The sequence below is a fragment of the Notamacropus eugenii genome, chromosome 2, assembly GCF_028372415.1.
Source record: "Notamacropus eugenii isolate mMacEug1 chromosome 2, mMacEug1.pri_v2, whole genome shotgun sequence".
Lineage (NCBI taxonomy): Eukaryota > Metazoa > Chordata > Mammalia > Diprotodontia > Macropodidae > Notamacropus > Notamacropus eugenii.
The window spans coordinates 118,216,049-118,237,958 of record NC_092873.1 but is presented as its reverse complement, the minus strand read 5'-3'; the positions used below and the strand labels follow the sequence as shown (position 1 = coordinate 118,237,958).

The window sequence follows — 21,910 nt, the reverse complement described above, 5'->3', positions numbered from 1 at the left end:
ACTTCCCTGTCTTACTTTCCTTGATCAAGAGATGGATGCTAATATTTGTCCTACCCCCCAGGCCAGGATGTTGTTTGGATAAAATGAGATCATAGATGTAAAATCATTTGAGAAAAGTTAACCATTTATAACTAAACCAATTAATATTTCACTGGGAAAGGTGAGTGATTCCAGCTGTGAATCTTATGAAAATGTTCACATGAATCTTTGTTTCCTTATAGTTTTCCAAGGCACAGACACCCGTTGTTTACCAAGTATACCCACCCTCTGGAGTGCCAGGTAAGCAGTATTGTATTAAAGCAGAGACTTTTGAATCTGGTTTTAAATTTCATCTCAGACTCTTACTAACTGTGTGACTCTTGGTTGACTCTTTTCACCTTTCGGTGCCTCGTTTCCCTCATCTGTAAAATGAGGAAGCTGGACCAGATGACCACTTAAGATACTTTGATGCTCTACATCTATATAATCCATGATCAATAATGCAATTCTTAATCACTTTGAATGGGTTTTGTTTATTTTCCTCTATTCCTGATCATTCTTTCTGTTGCTTAAAAAAATTGGTCTCTTCTCCAACTTTTTGCCTTTAATCTGGTTTGTTCTTTATCCCTGGCCTATTTTACTATATCTTTGCACAGTGTATTTAAAGACATGTAAATAGAATTAAGGGAATCAAGTCTTCTGTGTGATTCAGGCAAGGAATGGATGCTTTGAGTTAACCATCATTTTTTAAGGTCATCAACAGTAGATGGTTGTTGCCTACCAGCTAAGTGTTAGGACCATCATCCAATCCCCTTTGCTGTCAACCTTTCCTACTATGGGAGATATCATTTTGAGAGAGGCCATTAAGATTAACATGGAATATGAAAAAATAAATGGAAAGCTCTCCCTTGTAGAATGGGAAAAGAGACTGTTTTGTTTTTCCTTTTATATCCCCAGTGTCACCTGCAACCTGCCCCTAACCCCCGAAGGTTAGTGTACCCCACAACTCTGCCCTATGTCCTTTTCTCTTTTTACACTCTATTTTTTTGGTGATCTCATCTGTACTCATGGCCTCAACCATCATGTCAATGCAGATTCCTCCCAAATTTGCATATCCACCCTTCCTTTCTCTCTGAGTTTCAGTCCTGTAATACCAAGTTCTGTACATCTCTGCTTTGATTTCATGTGGGCATCTCACATTCAATTTATCCAAAATGGAATCCATTTTGTCTCCCAGGCTCCTGTACCCCTGAAACACACTAATATATCAATCTTTCCTATTTCTATTGAGGACATTCTTTCAGCCGCTCAGATTACAACTTCTGCATCACCCTCTATTTTTTCCCCTTCCTCATCTGTCATCTTCAATCAGTTGCCAAGTCTTGTCAATTTTATCTCTACAGCACTTCTTACATCCATCACTTTCTCTCTATTCAGCCCCTCATAATCTCTTGCTTGGATGATTGCATGGGTTAGGGTTAAAGTTAGTCTTCTAATTATTATTAATAATTATTATCCCTGCTTCCAGTCTCTCTCTTCTCCATTCCATCCTCCACACAGCTGCCAAACTGATATTCAGAAGTGTAAGTCTGACCACATTAATCTCTTTGTTGTGGTCAATTACTTTGTGTTTATTCTCTCTCTCTATCGTATTGTACTGTGTCTCCACTGTATTTATTATTATAAATCTATTGTATTTACTTATTTATTATTATACAACATACATTCAATACAATATGCATTTATTACATGCCACTAGATGCCAGACACTATGAAGTGCTGAGGATTCAAAGACAAAAATGAAATATTTCTGTTTTGAAGGTGTTTTCATTAGAGAGGCAAGGGTACTGCAGTGCAAAGAACACTTAACCAAGTCAGAAGACCTTGATTCAAATTCCAGCTTTGCCACTTATTGCCTCTGTGAAACTGGCAGGTCACTTAGTCTCCCTGGGCCTCAGTTTCTTTACCTGTAAAATGAGAGGGCTGGTTCTGACAAGTGGTCCATGCCTGTAATCCCTGTTACTGGGAAAGGCTGAGGTTGGTGGATCACTTGAGAGTTAAGACTGCTGAGCTTCACTGTGTCTAAAGCTGATTTGGTGTCCACACGGGATTCTGATGACTGGAGAAAAGAATAAGACTGATGTGCAGAGTCAAGACATCACCCTGGTGATTGATCCTCATCAAAAAGGAAGGATGAACAACCACAAAAATTTTGACCTCCAGTTATTGAATGAATGAAAGGGAGAAGGGATAGAAAACTAGAGCATCTGTTCTCAAGGAGAGATGATAAGCAATAAGCTGAAAAACAACAGAAATTCTTATTGAGTTGTTTTGAAGAGTATTGACTAGTCAAGAAAGTCAAAATTGTCTTGCAATAAATGTTTTTGATGATTTTTCTTATCAATTTGAAATAGTACAACCAATTGCAAGTTTGTAATATCATAGAATTTTAGAACTGGAAAGGACCTTAGAGAACCTCATCCAATTCTCTAACTTTGCAGATGGGAAAACTGAGACTCAGAGGGCCGAATGCTTTCCCAAAGTCAAATAGGTAATACATGATAGTCAGGATTTTAATGTGGCTTTTCTGTCTCCAAATTCAATGTTCTTCTCTACCACATCACTGCCTTCCTATTATGTCTCTCACTAATGAAAAATATAAATGACTTTGGGGCTATTTTTCTCTTTGAGATTATCCACACATCTGCTTCCCTGTGGGCTATCAACAACTGACTGCTCTTAAAAAGAGACAAAATCCATAAGAGAGCTATGTGGAGAAGCATGGATCCCAGCTCACTGGGAGTTACATGGTGTGACTTTAGATGATGTAAGCCTTTCTAAGAGTGAAGGATGAGGGAGGCTGTGGTACCTTTGGGGTGTGAGGTAGAGTGGAATGTCCACTGGCACCCAGCTCTGCCAGTTCAATTTCTTCCACCCAAGTTTGAACTCTCTCCCTTGCCATCACCATTCTCTCCACCTTGGGGTTTCTTCATCCTTCTCTGTAAATGCTCAGCTTGTTGGCACTGTTGGAGAGGTCCCCCTGGGTGAGATCCACAAGGCTGCATCTTGGCAATGTCTTTCCAGACAATTACACTTATCTCATTTGGGAAGCCTGCCCAGAGTTAGCAACTAGGTGTGTGTGTGTGTGTGTGTGTGTGTGTGTGTGTGTGTGTAAGATGGGAGCATCCAAGAGGAAGTTTTATGAACATTTGCACTTCAATGTGTGGTTAACAGTTCTCCACTGTGACAATTAATTTCCCATTGCCTCTTAGTTCAGTTTAGCCATTCATCTGCCTTGGGTAGCAACCTGGTAGCTGAAAACAAAGAAGATACTGGGAGCTCTAAGTCATAATTTCTCATGCCCACCAAAGCTGGGCATTGGATCAAAAACAAAGAAACAATATGATATATCTTTTCTCTGTCCTTCTTCCTCTAACTTAAAGGCTATTAAAATTCATATGGAATTTAGCATATTCCTATGCCACATATTTTGGGTGTGTGAAGACATCTCCATGACTGACTTAAGGCAGAAGTTGTATAAATAAATAAAATTGGATTCTGGGCCCATATTTCTCCTTTCTATACCACCTCTTTCCCTCCTTCCTAGATCAGAACTGAGGCAAAAGATTTTTTTGCCTTAGGCAAGGTTTAAAAACTATGCCACGTGAGACCTGACATTACTGAATAAATATGGAGAGTCACGGAGAGTGCAATTTGGGAAGCATTAAAATGTATGCATTTATTGAAAAGCTTTCTTCCTGAAAACTCCTTCTGTGTATATTGTGCCTTTGGTTACTATCCAACTTGCCTATCCCTAGTTCCACTTCTACAATCACTTCCCATCTTTTAAAAAGCAGAATGATACATATTTTTGCACACAGCCACTGAGGGAATTTTTTTTTGCTTGATTACACACACACACACACACACACACACACACACACACACACACATATATAATAAGAAATTTGTTTTTCTTTTTGTCCCCAATAGTGTGGGGGATGTGAGGGAGAGAAAAATAAGTTTTTGTTAATTAAAAAAATAGAACAGTGACAAGAGTATAAATATATATATGAAATACATAAATATTGCTTGCCCTTTCAGATGAGGTCACTGTATTATTAGTTTTACTGAACTGTTTTACTTGGTTACTATAAACCTCTCATGAAGTAGGACTAATATATAAATATCAAGTCAAAACAAAACATAGGAATTAAGAAAAAGAGGTATAATGAGGGCCTGAAGTAGGGTGATAGACGTACGAATGGCATCATGGGTAGAACATTGGACTTGGTGTATGAAAACCTGGGTTCATATCCTCCTTCCAACACTTGCTAGCTGTCTGATCTAGGACAAGTAATTTCACCTGTATGAGTCTCAGTTTTCTCTTTTGTAAAATGGATATTATAATAATACTTCTAAGTACTTACCTCTCACAAGTGTCATAAGATTCTAGTTAGAAAAAATATATAAAATACTTTACAGACCTTAAAGTGCTAAAAAAAACCCCAGCACAAACAACCAGTCATTCTATCTAATCTCAATAATCTCCCTAGAATAATAATAAATGAATGAAAAGATATTTTGGAGAAGGGAGAGAAAGAGTTCAAGATGACCATGACTTTTCCATTCTCAGTGTCTAGAGAATGGTGATGCCCTTAATAAAATTAACAGAGTTAGAAGGAAGAGGAGGCTTTTAAAGTGAACACTGTTTGGTCTGTGTCTCATTGAAACTTTCAGTCTCTACCAATGTCTTGCAGAACGTTGATAAACGTTTGTTGTACTACTGTATTATGCTGTTTGGATTTGAGATTTTTGGTGGGACATCCAGACTGGTGATGTCTAGCAAGGTGATTGGTTGGAAACACGAACTGGGATAAAATTTGGGACTAAAGTTTGGGATAAGGGAAGAATGAATCATTAACACAGAGGGGATAGGATGGCTTTATTAAGTACCATATTTCATAGCATAATCATAGCAGATTTTATGCCATTTTCTTTTGCAAAAAAGGGGGGTGCAACCATTATGTGAAGCTTTTTTATTTAAGTTGTGCTGGTATTACTTAAAATTATTTATTAATAAACCATCTTTGGTGAAAGATTAAGATGCACGGAATACTTGTGAATATGTTAAAATTAGGAATATGCAAGTCTTACCACATCACACGACTTACAGTAGCTTTGATTGCCCGCCCACTCCTCCGACCCTAACCCTAAATGCTCACTTTTCATTGGGTTGAGGGACAATACCATTAGTACTGTAGTGCTCTAAATAAACCACAGCAAGCTGGCTTTTGAAAATACGCTGAAAATGCGCGTGCACTGAAACTTACAGGCTCGCAGTTCTCAACGTGAGCATATGCCACTGGTGAATACGTTGTTGCTCTGCTTACCTTTTAAGCGGTGTGATAATTATGTGGTGAAAGGTTATAAAGCAATTTTTGGACTGAAAACAACAACAGGGTGCCACGATTAGACGATGGTGACAGTTATGTGGTGAAATACGGTAAATAGAAGAGTGGACAGAGCGATGGTCAGAGCCTCAGAGAAGGCTCCATTTAGAGAGGGTGGTTGGAAGAAGGGGAACCAGCAAAAGAATCAGAACAGGAATGGTACGAGCCAATCACGAAGTACAAAGGGTGGAGGGATTTTGAGAGGAAGAGTGAGCTTATACTGCATAGAGGTCCAGGGATAAGGACTGAGTAAAGGATTGGATTTGGCTAGTAGGAGGCCATTGTGAACTTTAAGGAAAGAGTCTTATTAAAATAGTGGAGGTAGAGAAGCCAGATGACAAGGGGTAAGGAAGGAACAGAATGGAGCAAAGAGAAGCTACAGGGAGGAATAGATAAGGGTAGCTAAGTGGCATCATAGTGCAGAGACCCCAGCCTGGAATAAGGAAGACTCCTCTTCCAGAATTCAAATCTAACCTCAGATGCTTTACTAGCTATGTGACCTTGGGCAAGTCACTTAACCCTATTTGCCTCAGTTTCTTCATCTGTAAAATGATCTGGAGAAGAAAATGGCAAACTGATCCAGTATCTTTGCAAGAAAACCCCAAATAGGGTCACAGAGTCTGACATGATAGAAAATGACAACAAAAGAAGTAGAGAGATGGAATTATAGTTTCATTGAGCAGCAGAGTTAAGGAAATATGTGTTTTTCTTCCTAATCAATCACTAGATATTCATTCATTCATTTACTTTTATATTTAGTAAATGATTTTAACATTATTAATTTAGCAAGTATTTATAAGTGTCCACTATGTGACAGATAATCTCAATAAGGGAGAAAAAAATATAATGAGAGGCATGATTGAAAGGCCTGAGAGACAGGATAGTATAGTGGATAGAGAGCTGGACTTAGAACTTGGAAATCTGGGTTCAAATACTACCTCAGACTCCTACTAACTCTGGACTGTGGGTAAATCCTTTAACCACTTTTGACTTTTGTTTAAAAAATGAAGAGAATTATAGTAGAGGGGTTCTATAGTCTCTTCCAAATCTAAACCTAAATTCATGCTTGTTGACTAAGGAGAGGATCCATTTGACAGAGAAAACTTGATCTTGTAAGAAAGAGATGAGGTAATTGGTATAGTAAGTTTCCAAAAGAGGATGAAATTAAGTGCTCGGTGAAAGCGTGGAAGGAGGGACACTTAGTATTGAGATATCTGGGAAGAATGAGGTAGTGCCCAAAGAGTCAGAGACAGGGGGAGAGGAGGGAAGCTGAGGAATTTCAAACTGAGTAATATCGAAGCCCACAGACTTCAGTGCTCAAATCCTTGAGGAGAGAATTTGGAATCAAGGTTAAAGTAGACCAAGTACATTAATGTGATGGGACAACCAGAATAAAGGGACTTTTATGGTTTTTCCTTTTACTTTGTGGTGGCAAAAAACTGGGAATTGCAGGGATGCCCATCAATAGGGGAATGGCTGAACAAGTTGTGATAGATGATTGTGATGGAATACCATTGTACTATAAGAAATGATGAGCTCAATGATATGGAAAGACTTGCACGAAATAATGAAGAGCAAAGAGAACAGAGCCAAGAAGACGTTGGGTACAATAACAGCAATATTGTACTAAGAATGACTTTGAATGAATAAGTCATTTTGACTATTACAAATACCCAAATTAACAATGAAGGACATATGAAGAAAGATACTATTGCATCCAGAGAAAGAACTGATAAATAGAAGTATGTATGGAATAATTTTACATACACACACATATATGTATACACACACACATATATACACCTATTTGTGTCTAATGGCAGCCATCTTTAGGATGGAGGGAGGGAAGAAAAAAAGAAATTTGCATGGCAGCTTTATTACACATTTGAAAAGAATAGCAAGTTGTACATAATAAATTTGCAATTTCATGTACAATTATCCTTTTTATTACACTAAATTATGGAAATGATTGTTTTATTGCACAAATCAAAATAAAATAAATTTAAAAAAGAAAGGCAATGCTTTATTTTATATGTAAATAAAAGAAAGCAGATATCTAATAGTAATAATAGCTAGCATTTATATGGCACCTACTAAGTGCCAAGCATTGTCATAAGCGCTTTAAAAATATTATCTCATTTGATCCTCACAATAACCCTGAAAGGTATGCACTCTTATTATTTTCATTTTAGAATTGTGGAAACTGAGGCAGACAACTATTGCCTATCATTATGCAGATAATAAGTATCTGAGGTGGGATACCAGGTTCAGCACTCTGTCTACTGTGTCACCTAGCATAGTGCCAAAGAAAGAACCGAAGAAGCAGGCCAGGCATATTTTAGTTCAAGGGCAACAAACAAGGCTGAGGTCCTGTGCAAAGGGAACCTTCCAGAAGTCAGAGTGAAGAACAATGAGTTCAAACGCTAGATTTGCTAAAAATTATTTGCCGGAGGGGTTCAGGCTGCTCACTGCTTTTTTATTATCTGTGGTCAATCACACCATTCAGCATCCCAGCATGATCTGTATCTGTGGCCACCATGAAACTCATGTAGATTTATTTGATTTTAGTAAGGTAGAAAACAAGGATATCTGATGAAAGAAAGGGAAATGGAAATTGAGGAGACTAAAGAGTTTGAAATAATCCTCATGGAGAATCCCAAAGGAAGGCAGTAGGAGGATTATTGAGATACGATGTAGTCCCAGGTGAAGTTATTATATTAGAGGAAGTATAATAAGTTGGCATGTATATGTGACTGTTTCAGGGAACACATGGCAGCTTCCCAGTAGGAATGGAAAAGTAGGATTTGAAATTGTCAGGGTGGGTGTGAAATAGATTGAAATTGATGCCATAAGTTTTTGGTAAGATCATAGAGTAACTGGTTAACCTGAACCTGAGTTTTGTGGAAAAGTAAGTGAAGATTGAATTATCTTGGTGGTGTAGTAGACAATGGAAGATTCATAAGAGCAGAGGTCACGAGGAGGGATATTGAAGGTAAAAAAGTTCTAAATAAGTGGAAATTTTCAAGTGGTTATCTACTTGAGGGTGATGGGAATAAAAGAGAATATGGTAGTTGGACGTAAGGAGGTCCAGAAATAGTGAGGGAAAGTATTTGAATGGTTACAAACATTGATGTTGAAATCCTGAAGGATGCTATCAAGGATAGGATAAAGAGGCTATAAGCCTGAGAATGGAGTTATTCCTTTAAAAAATTATTTAACATTTTTATTTTTAGTTCCACATTCTCTTCCTCCCTCTTCCCTCTCCCCCAGCCACTGAGAAGGTAAGAAATATGATGCTCATTGTATATATGAAGTCAGGCAAATCACACTTCTAAATAGCCAACTCGTGAAAAAAAGGAAGCAAGAAAAATGAAGAGAAAAATATATGTACTACATTCTGCCCTCAGAGTCTATAAGTTCTCTCTCTGGAGGTGAATGGTATTTTTCTTCATGAGTCCTTTGAAATTGTCATAGCTCATTGTATTGATTAGAGTAGCTAAATGTTTCATAGTTGATCTTACTTGCAACATTACTGTTACTGTATACAATATTCTCCCAGCCCTGCTCATTTCCCTCTGTATCAGCTCATATAAATCTTCCCAGGTTTTTCTTAAATCATGCAGATGGCATTATCAAAGGTGGGGGTAGTATCAGGTTAGTAGGAGACCAGAACAAGGGTGAGGAGATAAGTGGTATAAACTAGAAAGAATAAAATATGTGCCATTGCTTTCAGTATAGTCTATAAGACTACAGTCTATAAGCTTCAGTATAGTCTATAGTCTATAAGTCTATAAGGTAATTTTTTTCCTCTCTCTTTTTTTCTATTTTATAACCAGGAAACTTAATACAAGTCCAAGGCTGGATTATTACTGGAAGGACCGAAACCTTTGACAATGATGTTGACTACGTTGACAGGTAGGTGTGTGTGTGTGTGTGTGTGTGTGTGTGTGTGTGTGTGTGTGTGTGTGTTTCTGTTTTCAACTGGGGACACATGCTTTCTGGGAGTGGCTTCTCTGACAGCAATAAATTGAAAGCAGTTGGCACCAAATTGCTATTTTCTTCTTTGCAGTTTATGGTCCCTAGTGAGTTGGGCTTCAGCAAACTTTGTTAATGCAATTGTAACTAGTCGATTAAACGGGTCCATTTATTTACTGGCAACTAGTCACTCTCGGCTCAGTGTGAATTGTACCATAATTGTATCTGTTGATTTTCTCCCTTAGCCCTTTTACCTGCCTTTCTCTCAAACCCACATTCCCATGCTCAAGTGAACTCTCTAAAACAATGATAAAATCCGAAATTTAGTTATAAATTTGTTTCTTCTTGCTGTAAATTTACACATTTAGAAATTTTATTGTTGTGATACAACTGGGGGAGGTTGATAGGAATAGGTAAGAACTGAAAGCCTTTGAGTTGTTGATGTATTTCCAGGAAGCTATCAAAACACCAGAATTACTTTCTTCATTCAAGATTTGTGTAAAGTACAAGGAAGTGCAAACACAGGAGCAGTGTTTTACACTGACACTCTAAGATAGGAGGCTCAGTATCCATGGAAGCTGCCAGGTGGTGCTCTGAGGGTGGGCTGCTCCATCTCACTTCCACTGTGGATGTAGGAACAGAGGTCATCATCTCAGCTATACTTAGGCAAACCACAAGATGGCATCCCAAGTCCTCGGCTATCAGCCTGCTTAAACTGCACATGTATGGGCAGGACCTCCGTGGTACCCATGTCTTCCAGCTTCTTCCAGAGTCTACCCAAAACCCTGTCTAATATAAGGGCATGAATATTTCTTATAATAATTCATGATTTATTCAGATGGCTCTAGCCCATATTCTTAGTGAATTTAAATCTTTTTGTTTTGGATGACTTTAAAAGGGTTATTAGTTGCATATGGATTACAATACATCTTCTGAAGTAAATAAGAAGTGAAGAGGTAGAGGGTTAATACTCACAGTAGTTTGAGTAACAGCCTTAGGTGGCTCCAAACATTACTTTTAAAGCGTGTGTTTCCAACTTTCTTCACTTAGTCTTCTGGTCCTGTCTTTTTGCAGATGTACCTAATGATTACATTGTCCTGCTAAAAGCAAACACACAAAATTTTGGTCACTAAGGCAAAGGTCCCATGGTGAACTCTTGCTCGCTGCATTTGTTGACTATCATCTGGTTGCTTCTATTAAAAAACACTACCGTTCAATGTCTTCTGGCCTCTTATGGGTCCTTTTTCTCCATCTTCTCCTGGTGTTGCTGCTGTAGGGAGGAGTCTCTAGCAAAATAGAAAGAGAAATCTGCTTAGGTAGAAGAATTCTTTTTTTTTTTTTTTCTTTTTTTTTTTTTTTTTTATTTAGCTTTTAACATTCATTTTCACAAAATTTTGGGTTACAAATTTTTCCCCTTTTCTCCCCTCCCCCCCCAAATGCCAAGCATTCTAATTGCCCCTATGACCAATCTGCTCTCTCTTCTATCATCCCTCTCTGCCCTTGTCTCTGTCTTCTCTTTTGTCCTGTAGGGCCAGATAGCTTTCTATACCCCTTTACCTGTATTTCTTATTTCCTAGTGGTAAGAACATTACAGTTGATCCTAACACTTTGAGTTCCAACTTCTTTAGCTCCCTCCCTCTCCACCCCTTCCCTTTGGAAGGCAAGCAATTCAATATAGGCCAAATCTGTGTAGTTTTGCAAATGACTTCCATAATAGTTGTGTTGTATAGGACTAACTATATTTCCCTCCATCCTATCCTGTCCCCCATTACTTCTATTCTCTTTTGATCCTATCCCTCCCCATGAGTGTTGACCTCAAATTGCACTCTCCTCCCCATGCCCTCCCTTCTATCATCCCCCCCCACTCTGCTTATCCCCTTATCCTCCACTTTCCTGTATTGTAAGATAGGTTTTCATACCAAAATGAGTAGGCATTTTATTCTTTCCTTTAGTGGAATGTGATGAGAGTAGACTTCATGTTTTTCTCTCACCTCCCCTCTTTATCCCTCCACTAATGAGTCTTTTGCTTGCCTCTTTTATGAGAGATAATTTGCCCCATTCAACTTCTCCCTTTCTCCTCCCAATATCTTTCTCTCTCACTGCTTGATTTCATTTTTTTTAAGATATGATCCCATCCTCTTCAATTCACTCTGTGCACTCTGTCTCTATGTGTGTGTGCGTGTGTGCATGTGTGTGTGTGTAATCCCACCCAGTACCCAGATACTGAAATGTTTCAAGAGTTATAAATATTGTCTTTCCATGTAGGAATGTAAACAGTTCAACTTTAGTAAGTCCCTTATGACTTCTCTTTGCTGTTCACCTTTTCATGGTTCTCTTCATTCTTGTGTTTGGAAGTCAAATTTTCTTTTCAGCTCTGGTCTTTTCATCAAGAATGCTTGAAAATCCTCTATTTCATTGAAAGACCAATTTTTCCCCTGAAGTATTATACTCAGTTTTGCTGGGTAGGTGATTCTTGGTTTTAGTCCTAGTTCCTTTGACTTCTGGAATATCCTATTCCATGCCCTTCGATCCCTTAATGTAGAAGCTGCTAGATCTTGTGTTATCCTGATTGTATTTCCACAATACTTGAATTGTTTCTTTCTAGCTGCTTGCAATATTTTCTCTTTCACCTGGGAGTTCTGGAATTTGGCCACAATGTTCCTAGGAGTTTCTCTTTTTGGATCTCTTTCAGGCGGTGTTCTGTGGATTCCTTGAATATTTATTTTGCCCTCTGGTTCTAGAATCTCAGGGCAGTTTTCCTTGATAATTTCATGAAAGATGATGTCTAGGCTCTTTTTCTGATCATGGCTTTCAGGTAGGCCCATAATTTTTAAATTGTCTCTCCTGGCTCTATTTTCCAGGTCAGTTGTTTTTCCAATGAGATATTTCACATTATCTTCCATTTTTTCATTCTTTTGGTTTTGTTTTGTGATTTCTTGGTTTCTCATAAAGTCATTAGCCTCCATCTGTTCCATTCTAATTTTGAAAGAACTATTTTCTTCAGTGAGCTTTTGAATCTCCTTTTCCATTTGGCTAATTCTGCTTTTGAAAGCATTCTTCTCCTCATTGGCTTTTTGAACCTCTTTTGCCAATTGAGTTAGGCTAGTTTTCAAGGTGTTATTTTCTTCAACATTTTTTTGGGTCTCCTTTAGCAGGGAGCTGATTTGCTGTTCATGCTTTGACTTCATGTCTCTCATTTCTCTTCCCAGCTTTTCCTCCACCTCTCTAACTTGATTTTCAAAATTCTTTTTGAGCTCTTCCATGGCCTGTGCCCATTGAGTGGGCTGGGACACAGAAGCCTTGATTTCTGTGTCTTTGCCTGATGGTAAGCATTGTTCTTCCTCATCAGAAAGGAAGGGAGGAAATGCCTGTTCGCCAAGAAAGTAACCTTCTATAGTCTTATTTCTTTTCCCTTTTCTGGGCATTTTCCCAGCCAGTGACTTGACCTCTGAATATTTTCCTCACACCCACCTCACCTCCTGATCCTCCCAGCCAGTGTTTGGGGTCTGAGATTCAAATGCTGCTTCCAGCCTCAGGGCTTTGGGCGGGGGCAGGGCTGCTATTCAGTGTGAGATTAAATTCAGATGCTCAGGTGAGGGCAGGGCTGCCTCTCAGGCTCAGTTCCCTCAGGGAGTTTATGCACAGACCTTCAACAATGGATCCAGGCTCCTGCCTGCTTGGGGAGCCCTGGTCTGCCGCTGCCCCTCAGCTTCTGTCTCCCGAGGGGGCCCGAGCCATGGGGGCACCCCACTCCCCCCTCGACCCGCCAAAGGAACTCTCTCACAGACCCCCGTCACCTGTGGGTGGAGGTACTTGTGCGGCCGCTGGAGATCCCGTCCCTGAAGCCCGCTCGGATCTGTTCCTCTCGGTGCCGCGGCCACGGCAGGGCTGTACTCAGCTCCCAGTCCCGGCGCCCAGTCCGCAGCACGAAGGACCTTTTACGAGAGGTTTGCAGGTCTCTCCAGAACAGAAATCTCCCTCGCTCCAATGTTCTGTGGCCTCTGGGTGCAGAATTCGCCGTGAGTTACTTCTTTGTAGTTGTTCTATGGGTTGTGGGTTCGGAGCTATGTGTATGTGCGTCTTTCTACTACGCCATCTTGGCTCCGCCCCCGGTAGAAGAATTCTTGAGAGAAGGAGAGGGAGAGAGACAGGGAGAGAGATGGGGGGAGAGAGAGAGGAGAAAGAGAGAGAGAGAGAGAGAGAGAGAGAGAGAGAGAGAGAGAGAGAGAGAGAGAGAGAGAGAGAGAGAGAGAGAGAGAGAGAGAGAGAGAGAGAGAGAGAGAGAGAGAGAGAGAGAGAGAGAGAGAATGATACATGGTAAAATAGAAGAAACTCCCAAAGGGCTGTCTGAAGATATTAAAAGGGAAAGATCATTTTCCACTGGGGGAAGCTATATTTCCAGCTGTGGTGTGGTAGTTATCAGTAGAATTCCCCTGTGTGTACAGAGAAAAGATCACTAGGCATAATTGGAGCTAGAAAGAAGTAGAAACCAAACTTGGAAACTTGCCTATATGCAGACAGACCCCTATGGTCTTACCTCTACCTGATTTCTGAGTACACTAATCTCTCAGGGGTAGAGTACCATGGTTGATGCAAAGAGGATGTGACTTTGTATAGGATACTTGCAATAGAAAGTAGGATTGATGAGTGCATGAGCTGATGAATTTATGGTACAGATAACCACCTTCCAGGTAGTAGAGCTAAGGCTAGCATTAATGTCAGCTTGCTTTATACTTTCTGCCACCCACTTCTGTCTTCACCTTAAGGGAACCACAAAGTAAGCTCAACATCATTTTCTGGGATGAGTTCACCTTCCTATAATCATACACCATACTCCTCAAACAAGAGATTTCAACCTGAAATCCACAGGTATCTGTGGGTAGATGTTTGGGAGTCTATGAACTTGAATAGGAAGAAAATAACTACATCTTCATTTTCACTCAAATCTTATTGAAATCTTGTAAGAATTTCCTTCAGTTATGAATTAAGAACAAAATAAAACAAAACATGATTCAGAGAAGGAGTCCAAAGGCTTCACCAGATTCCCAAGGGGCACCATGGCCCTGAAAAGGTTAAGATCCTTGTCCTAGAAGCACTAGGAAGATGATGTTATCAGTGAGGTCAGCTCAGGAATTATTCCACAGAAGGCAGTAGAAATCACCTTCCACTCTGATACCATTTCCTTTTCTTTGCTTTTCTCACCCAGTCCACTCACTCTTCAGGCCCAAGGAGGAGAAGGGATTATACCCTGCTCTCTTGTGGACAAAGAAACAGGAAACAGGTGAGTTTTTTCTTTTAAGTATACGCAGACAGGAAAGTATACCCATTGAGTTAGAGGTGTACTGGATGCTGCTAGGGCTGGTTCTTGAGAGTCAACTTTCAGTGTGAGCATTTGCACTTTGGAAATCAGTAAATTACACATTAGACCTTGATTTAATATGTTATTGTCTAAACTTAAGAAAATGATGGGGAAAATGACAATAATGCAGATTAAACTTAAAAGTGAAGGACATACACTCTTCCTCTCCAGGAGAGCACATTCTTGAATATTTATCAGCATACTCCTGTATATTCAGGGTGTGTGTGCTCATCCTTCATTGCCGAAGAAGACCATGCCATCAGAGAAATAATGACATGACTTGCACTTGACTTTGTTTTGAGTGAGGGCGGGCTGTGCAGGTCACCAGCCTCACTTCTCCTCCAGAACCATCTGAATCCAGTGACCAGATATACATCAGGATGACTGGAGATGACTCAGGATGAGGCAATTGGGGTTAGGTGACTTGCTTGAAGTCACACAGCTAGTGAGTGTCAAGTGTCTGAGGTGAGATTTGAACTCAGATCCTCCTGACTCCTGCACTGGTGCTCTATCCACTGCATCACCTAGCTGCCCATATTCAGGATGTGGACACACACACATATTCATTTTTCTAGTATATAAAACCATGAACTCACATTTACATCATACTCTAAGGCTTATTAGGCATTTTCCATGATCTTGCTTGATTCTCATAACTCTGTTATGGTAGTATAAGTATTATAACTGTGATGAATGAAAAGCCTGAAAGACAGAGTTTCTGGGTAATTAGTAATAGTAATCAATTTATTCATTAAGCTAGCTAATAATCAATAAATCGATGGCCAATGTTTTCTCTCAGGAACCAAAGACAAAGCTGTGAAGAGACTGGAAACTTTAATATACTTTAGAAAAGATACTCTTGATAGGTGAAAATCAATCCTGATTAGTGAGCAATTAATGAGGGGGTGGACTAAAAGTTTTTAGCTCCTCCTGCTGAGAATATGGCTTGATCGTGAGACTCAGCCCCCTCCAGAAATCTAGACAAAGGAGTTCATTTCTACTCAGACCACTCTGGTTGGTTCTCTCCTTCATGAGCTGGATCACCCTAAACTCCAATTGAGGGGTACAAGGAAATGGACTAACTGCTTTGGGGAATGAATTCACCGACATTAGATTCTGTTTGCACTTCATTCAAAAGTAAGGTCTCCTAGTTAGGTGATGTACTACCCAAGATTGAGGATCATGTACCGTGAGGACTAGGACAATCTCCTCTATCAGGTCATGCCCTTCAAAGGCTGGCTGTTTGACCTACAGGGGCTAGTCTCTGAATGAATAAAAAACCTGGATCCTAATTAATAATGGATGATCACTGTAATAGAAAATATTTTCTCTCATGACTCTTCATTTTAGTGATAAAGAAATAGACTTAGAGAAATAAGGATATTTGCACAATGTTTTATAACTGGTGAATGAAAATATGGGTATTTAAAACAGGGGTCTCTGGGACTAAATCAAAAGTTCCTTTCACTAGACTATATCAGGAGTTTAATTATGGTAAGATGCTTCTTCCTTAGGGCAACTGAATATCCACCTTTTGTTTTGTGACCTGCTGGCACAAGGTGCTATAAAGTTCAACTGCCCGTGCCCTACTCCCTTTCCTGGGTTTTGTCATGTTGGATATTCTTATAGGTCTTATAGACCACACCAGAAACCAAACTTTCTTTTCTTGAGTGACTATTCCTACATTTGGACTATCTGTTATGTTGTTTCCCTTCTCCTCTATCCTCCAATTGTTTTTAACCTCAGTTAAAAATATTCTTATTTACATGTTTGATGACAATTGCTTCTCTAACATGTGCAAGACCCCCTTTTCATTTTTTGTTATTCAAATGAGTCTGACTTTGTGATTCCATTAGGGGTTTTCATGGCGAAGATAATGGAGTGGTTTGCTATTTCCTTCTCTAGCTCATTTTGCAGATGATGAGAAAACTGAGGGAAACAGAGTTTTAACTATCTCAGGATCACACAGTTGATAAATGTCTGAAGTCAGATTTGAATTCATATCTTCCTGACTCTAGACTTAATGCTCTATCCACTTGCTACCTAGTGTCCTTCTCATAGGGAGTGTTATAAATTCCTGTTTCCTTCTTTCCTACACTTTTCAACTTGATGGAAAAGATTTACAAATAAACTCCAGAAACAAGTTTTTTTATATTATTTTTAAAAATTTAACATTATATTATTTTCCCATTCCAAATACTCCCCTTCTCTCCTCTCTTCCACCTACTGAGAAGGCAAGAAAATTAGAGCCCATTGCAAATATGTTTGGTCATTCAAACCAATTCTCATATCAGCCAAGTTCCAAAATAACTAGATAGATACATAGATGTAGATAGATAGATGATAGAGAGATAGGAGGAAGGAAGGAAGGAAGGAAGGAAAATAGGTTTTGATTTACAGTTTGAGTAAACATTTCTCTTTCTGGAGATGAATAACATGTTTCATTATGAGTCCAGATATAGTCTGAAGGTTTGTTCTAGAACCATTCTGAGAAGCAAAAACCAAACAAACTAAAACATAGGCTTCCCTTCTACAATTTCGATTTGTGATCTCATTAGTTCCCATAAGTTCAACTCAAATCTCTGCAGGATGACTTTTAAATCTTCATATCCCTAGAGAATCAAGTAAAAAACTACTTGGAATAATAAACAACTTTAGTAAAGTTGCAGGTTACAAAATAAATCTACATAAATCATCTGCATTTCTATATATTACTAACAAAGTCCAACAGCAAGAGATAGAAAGAGAAATACCATTTAAAGCTACTGTAGACACTATAAATTATCTGAGAGTCTACCTGCCAATACAAACTCAGGGACTATATGGAGATAAGCTAGATGCATTTCCAATAAGATCAGGGGTGGAACAAGGATGTCCATTATCACCGCTGTTATTCAATATGGTACTAGAAATGTTAGCTGTAGCAATAAGAGAAGAAAAAGAAATTGAAGGAATTAGAATAGGCAAAGAAGAAACTAAGCTATCACTCTTTGCAGATGATATGATGATATACTTAGAGGATCCCAGAGAATCAAGAAAAAAAGTACTTGTAATAATAAATAATTTTGGCAAAGTTGCAGGTTACAAAATAAACCCAGATAAATCTTATGCATTTCTATATATTACTAACAAAACCCAACAGCAAGAGATAGAAAGAGAAATCCCATTTAAAACAAGGGTAGACACTACAAAATATTTGGGAGTCTACCTGCCAAAACAAACCCAGGGACTATCTGAGTACAATTACAAAACACTTTTTGCACAAATAAAGTCAGATCTAAGTAAGTGGAAAAACATCAGTTGCTCGTGGGTAGACTGAGTCAATATAATAAAAATGACAATTCTACCAAATTTACTTATTTGTATTTTACTTATAAGTAAAATAATTTACTTATTCAGTGCCATACCAATCAAACTACCAAAAAATTATTTTCTAGAGCTAGAAAAAATAATATAAAAATTTATCTGGAATAACAAAAGGTCCAGAATATGAAGGGAATCAATGAAAAGAAATGCTAGGGAAGGTGGCCTAGCTCTACCAGATCTCAAATTATATTATAAAGCAGCAATTATCAAAACCACTTGGTAGTGGCTAAAAAAACAGAAGAGTGAAATAGGTTAGGTGCTCAAGACACAATAGTCAATGAATATAACAATCTACTGTTTGATAAACCCAAGAACCCCAGTTTGTGGGAGAAGAACTCACTGTTTGACAAAAATTGCTGAGAAAACTGAATATCAGTGTGATGGAAGCTAGGCATAGACCAATGTCTGACACCGTACACAAGAATAAAGTCTAAATGGGTACATGAACCAAGTATAAAGATTGATACCATAAACAAATTAGTGGAGCAAGGAATAGTGTATTTATCAGGTTTATGGAGAAAGGAAGAATTTTTGACTAAACAAGAGAAAAAACATTATGAAGTACAAAATGGATAATTTTGATTACGTTATATTGAAAAGTTTTTGCACAACCAAATGCAATGCAACCAAGATTAGGAGGAAAGCAGAAAATTGGGAAAGAATTTTTACAAACTAGTGTCAATGAACTGAGTCAAATGTACAAGAATACAAGTCATTCCCCAATTGATAAGTGGTTAAAGGATATGAACAGGCAGTTTTCAGAGGAAGAAATTAAAGCTATCTATAGTCACATGAAAAAATGCTTTAAATCACTGTTGATTAGAGAGATGCAAATCAAAACAACTCTGAGATACCACATCACACCTGTCAGATTGGCTAACATGACAAAACAGGATCATGATAAATGTTGGAGAATATGCGGGAGAGTTGGAACACTAATTTATTGTTGGTCAAGCTGTGAGCTGATCCAACCATTCTGGAGAGCAATTTGGAACTGTGCCCAAAGGGCTACAAAAATGTGCACACCCTTTGACCCAGCAATATTGCTTCTAGGACTATATCCTCCAACTCAATGTCTAATATTTACCTGTAATTGAATATGTCCAACACAGAACTCATCTTACCCTGTCCTTCCCTCAAACTTATCTCTCCTCCTGACTTCTGTATCTCTATTAAAGGAGTTTCCTCCCATCACCCAGGTTTGGCACTCTCAGAATCATCCTTTGCTCTTCACCATCTCTTTCCTCCTATTTCTGAACAGTTTCTGTCTTATAGATACCACCTGTGTAACTTTTCTATCGCCCTTTCTTTATGCTAAAGCCATCTCACTTGTTCTTCACTACCCCATGCCTGCACTATTGTAACCACCTAAATGGTCTCATTGCACCCAATCTCTCCCTTCTCTAATTCATGTAGCTGCCAAATAGAGTACAAATCTGATCATGTCACTGCCTGGATCAAGAATCTTCAATGATTCCCCATTGCCTTTCAGATGAATATATATTTTCCTGTTTGACATTTAAAGGTCTTTATATTCTGATTCTAACCTTGCTTTGCAGACTTATTGCACATTAGTCTTCTTTACACATTCTATATTTTTGCTAGGTTAACTTCTTTGTTCTTTCTCACATACGATGTCTCATCTACCATCTTTGTACCTTTGTGCAGTCTGTCCTCCATTTCTGGAATGATATTTTTCTCCACTTTTGCTTCTTGGAAGCCTTGAATCTCCTTCAGGCTTAGCACAATGCCACTTCTTCTAAGATACATTCTCTGGTTCTGCCAGGTGTTAACACTCCCTCTGTCTTGACTGTATATTTATTTTGAATATATCATACATTTGTTTATGTCCTTCAATGCTATCTCTTCCTGTTCATCCCTATTCCCACACCCAATCTACTGTAAGTTCCTTGAAAGCAGGTACTGTTTCATTTTTGTTTTTATATCCCCAGCTCCTAGCATGGTACCTGACACACAAAGTAGGTGCATGACACATGCTAGCTGATTGATTGGCTTTAAGTATTCCAGGTAGAATAAAGGTTTAGATCATGCGAACTGAGGAGGTCGATGAACTGGTTATTTGAGGGGTCTTCAACGTGCAAATTGAGCCCTCCAAGTGTAAGGGCAGGCCATTGGGAAGAAAACAAGACTGATTCAAGTACTGAAATCCTTGAGAAAGATGGGGGAATGATTAGAGGGCAAGTGGGTAACTGTCACCAGGAGTTAGATAGGCTGATGTACATGGATGGAAAGAATCTCAAAGGAGAAATTATTACGAGATAGTGGTGTGGGGAGGGGCTGGAAGAGTCAGTGAAAAGCAAGAAGCATACCCATTGCTTTTCCTGGCCCAGGGCTGTGGTGGTGGTAGTGGGACTGGGGGAAGAGTAACATAAGAGAAGGTACAGTTAGTTGTGGAGAGAATGACAGAGGTGCACTCAGAATGCACATTTTCTTACTACTTGACAATTTTGACTCATGGTTCTGTCTTGTCAGTCAGTCAATAAGTTGTTTATTTAGCTACTACTATGTGCCAGGCACTGGGGAAAATGCTGGGGATACAAAGAAAGGCAAAAGAGAGTCCAACAATCTTTTAATAAATATTTATTCAATGCTTAACAGACCACTGAGGATATAAAAAGAGCAAAAGACAGTTCCTTCCCTCAAGAACCTTACAGCCAAAGGGAACATGCAAACAGCATGCAAACAAATATATACAAAGCCAGCAATGTGCAACACAAATAGGAAATAATTAACAAGAGGGAAGGGATGAGACGGAGAAGAAGGACAGTTAGGTGAAGCCTGGAGAAGGGAAGACTTGGGGGAGGAGGCATGATGGTCGTCTTCAAGTATACGAAAGACCTATACAGGGAGGAGGGACTAGATTTGTTCAAATGGACCCCAGGAAGCAGAACCAGAGGCAATGGGGGGATGTTTTGGAAAGGCAGACCATAGGCAGACCACTGATTTTGTAGAAGGTGGGATTTTAGCTGGGACTTAAAGGAAGCCAGGGAAGTCAATTGTTGGAGAGAAGGAGGAAGAACTTCTAGGCACAGGAAATAATCTGAGAAAATGTCTGGGGTTAAGGTGATGGAATATCTTGTCCTTGAAACAGTTCAGAGACCAGTGTCACTGGATTGAAGAGTATGTGTTGGGGAGGAAGGTATGAGAAAACTGGGAAGGTAGGAAGGGGTTAGGTCATTGAATGCCAAGCAGAGTAGTATGTATTTGAAACCTGGAAGCAATAGGGAGCCACTGAGGTTTATCGAGAAGGTAGTCTTAAGGAGTTCATAATCTAACGGGGAAACAATATGCAAATATATCAATAAGAATCTGGCTAGAGGACATACCAACTCCATTTTCATTAGCAGCCAGTTTTCCCTGGCTAACATACTATTTCTTTTCCTCCTTTGCAAAATGAGAAGATTGGACTAGAAACTTTGTAAAGTCCCTTTGTGATCTAAATATACGGATTATATGTTGTCCTTTCCTTCAGTGGAATTCTGCTCTCCTGGGCTGACTACTACACTGTTAACTGATGTAGTTTCTCCATTTCTTGGTGTCTTCACAGGTATCCAATTGAGGAGGACCTTGGTTTTGGAGTCTTGCAGTGTCGAGTGGAAGGCCACTACATTGGTCAGTTGGAAAAGGGATACCTGGTTTCGAGAGCTTTCGCCAACTTCTCCCTCTTCATATGGGCAGTGTGGTATAGTGAATATAGTGCTAGAATCAGGATAATATGAGTGTGAATTCTGTCTGAGATGTTTACTCTCTGTGTGAT

The 21,910-nt window shown here is 39.1% G+C and overlaps 1 protein-coding gene across 10 annotated transcripts in view; it reads left to right on the top strand.

The window, feature by feature from the left end:
- Nucleotides 1-21,910, top strand: part of PKHD1 (PKHD1 ciliary IPT domain containing fibrocystin/polyductin) — a 640,097-nt gene that overhangs the window by 26,766 nt on the left and 591,421 nt on the right. For all 10 annotated transcript variants that reach the window (XR_011974315.1, XR_011974316.1, XM_072642432.1 and 7 more), the window contains exons 6-9: nt 222-279; nt 9,269-9,347; nt 14,614-14,688; nt 21,701-21,765. Coding sequence is in view for 8 of the 10 variants with exons in the window: in XM_072642432.1 (XP_072498533.1) it covers nt 222-279; nt 9,269-9,347; nt 14,614-14,688; nt 21,701-21,765 (277 nt within the window). In the remaining 2 variants the exon portion in view is untranslated. The remainder of the gene's footprint in view (nt 1-221; nt 280-9,268; nt 9,348-14,613; nt 14,689-21,700; nt 21,766-21,910) is intronic.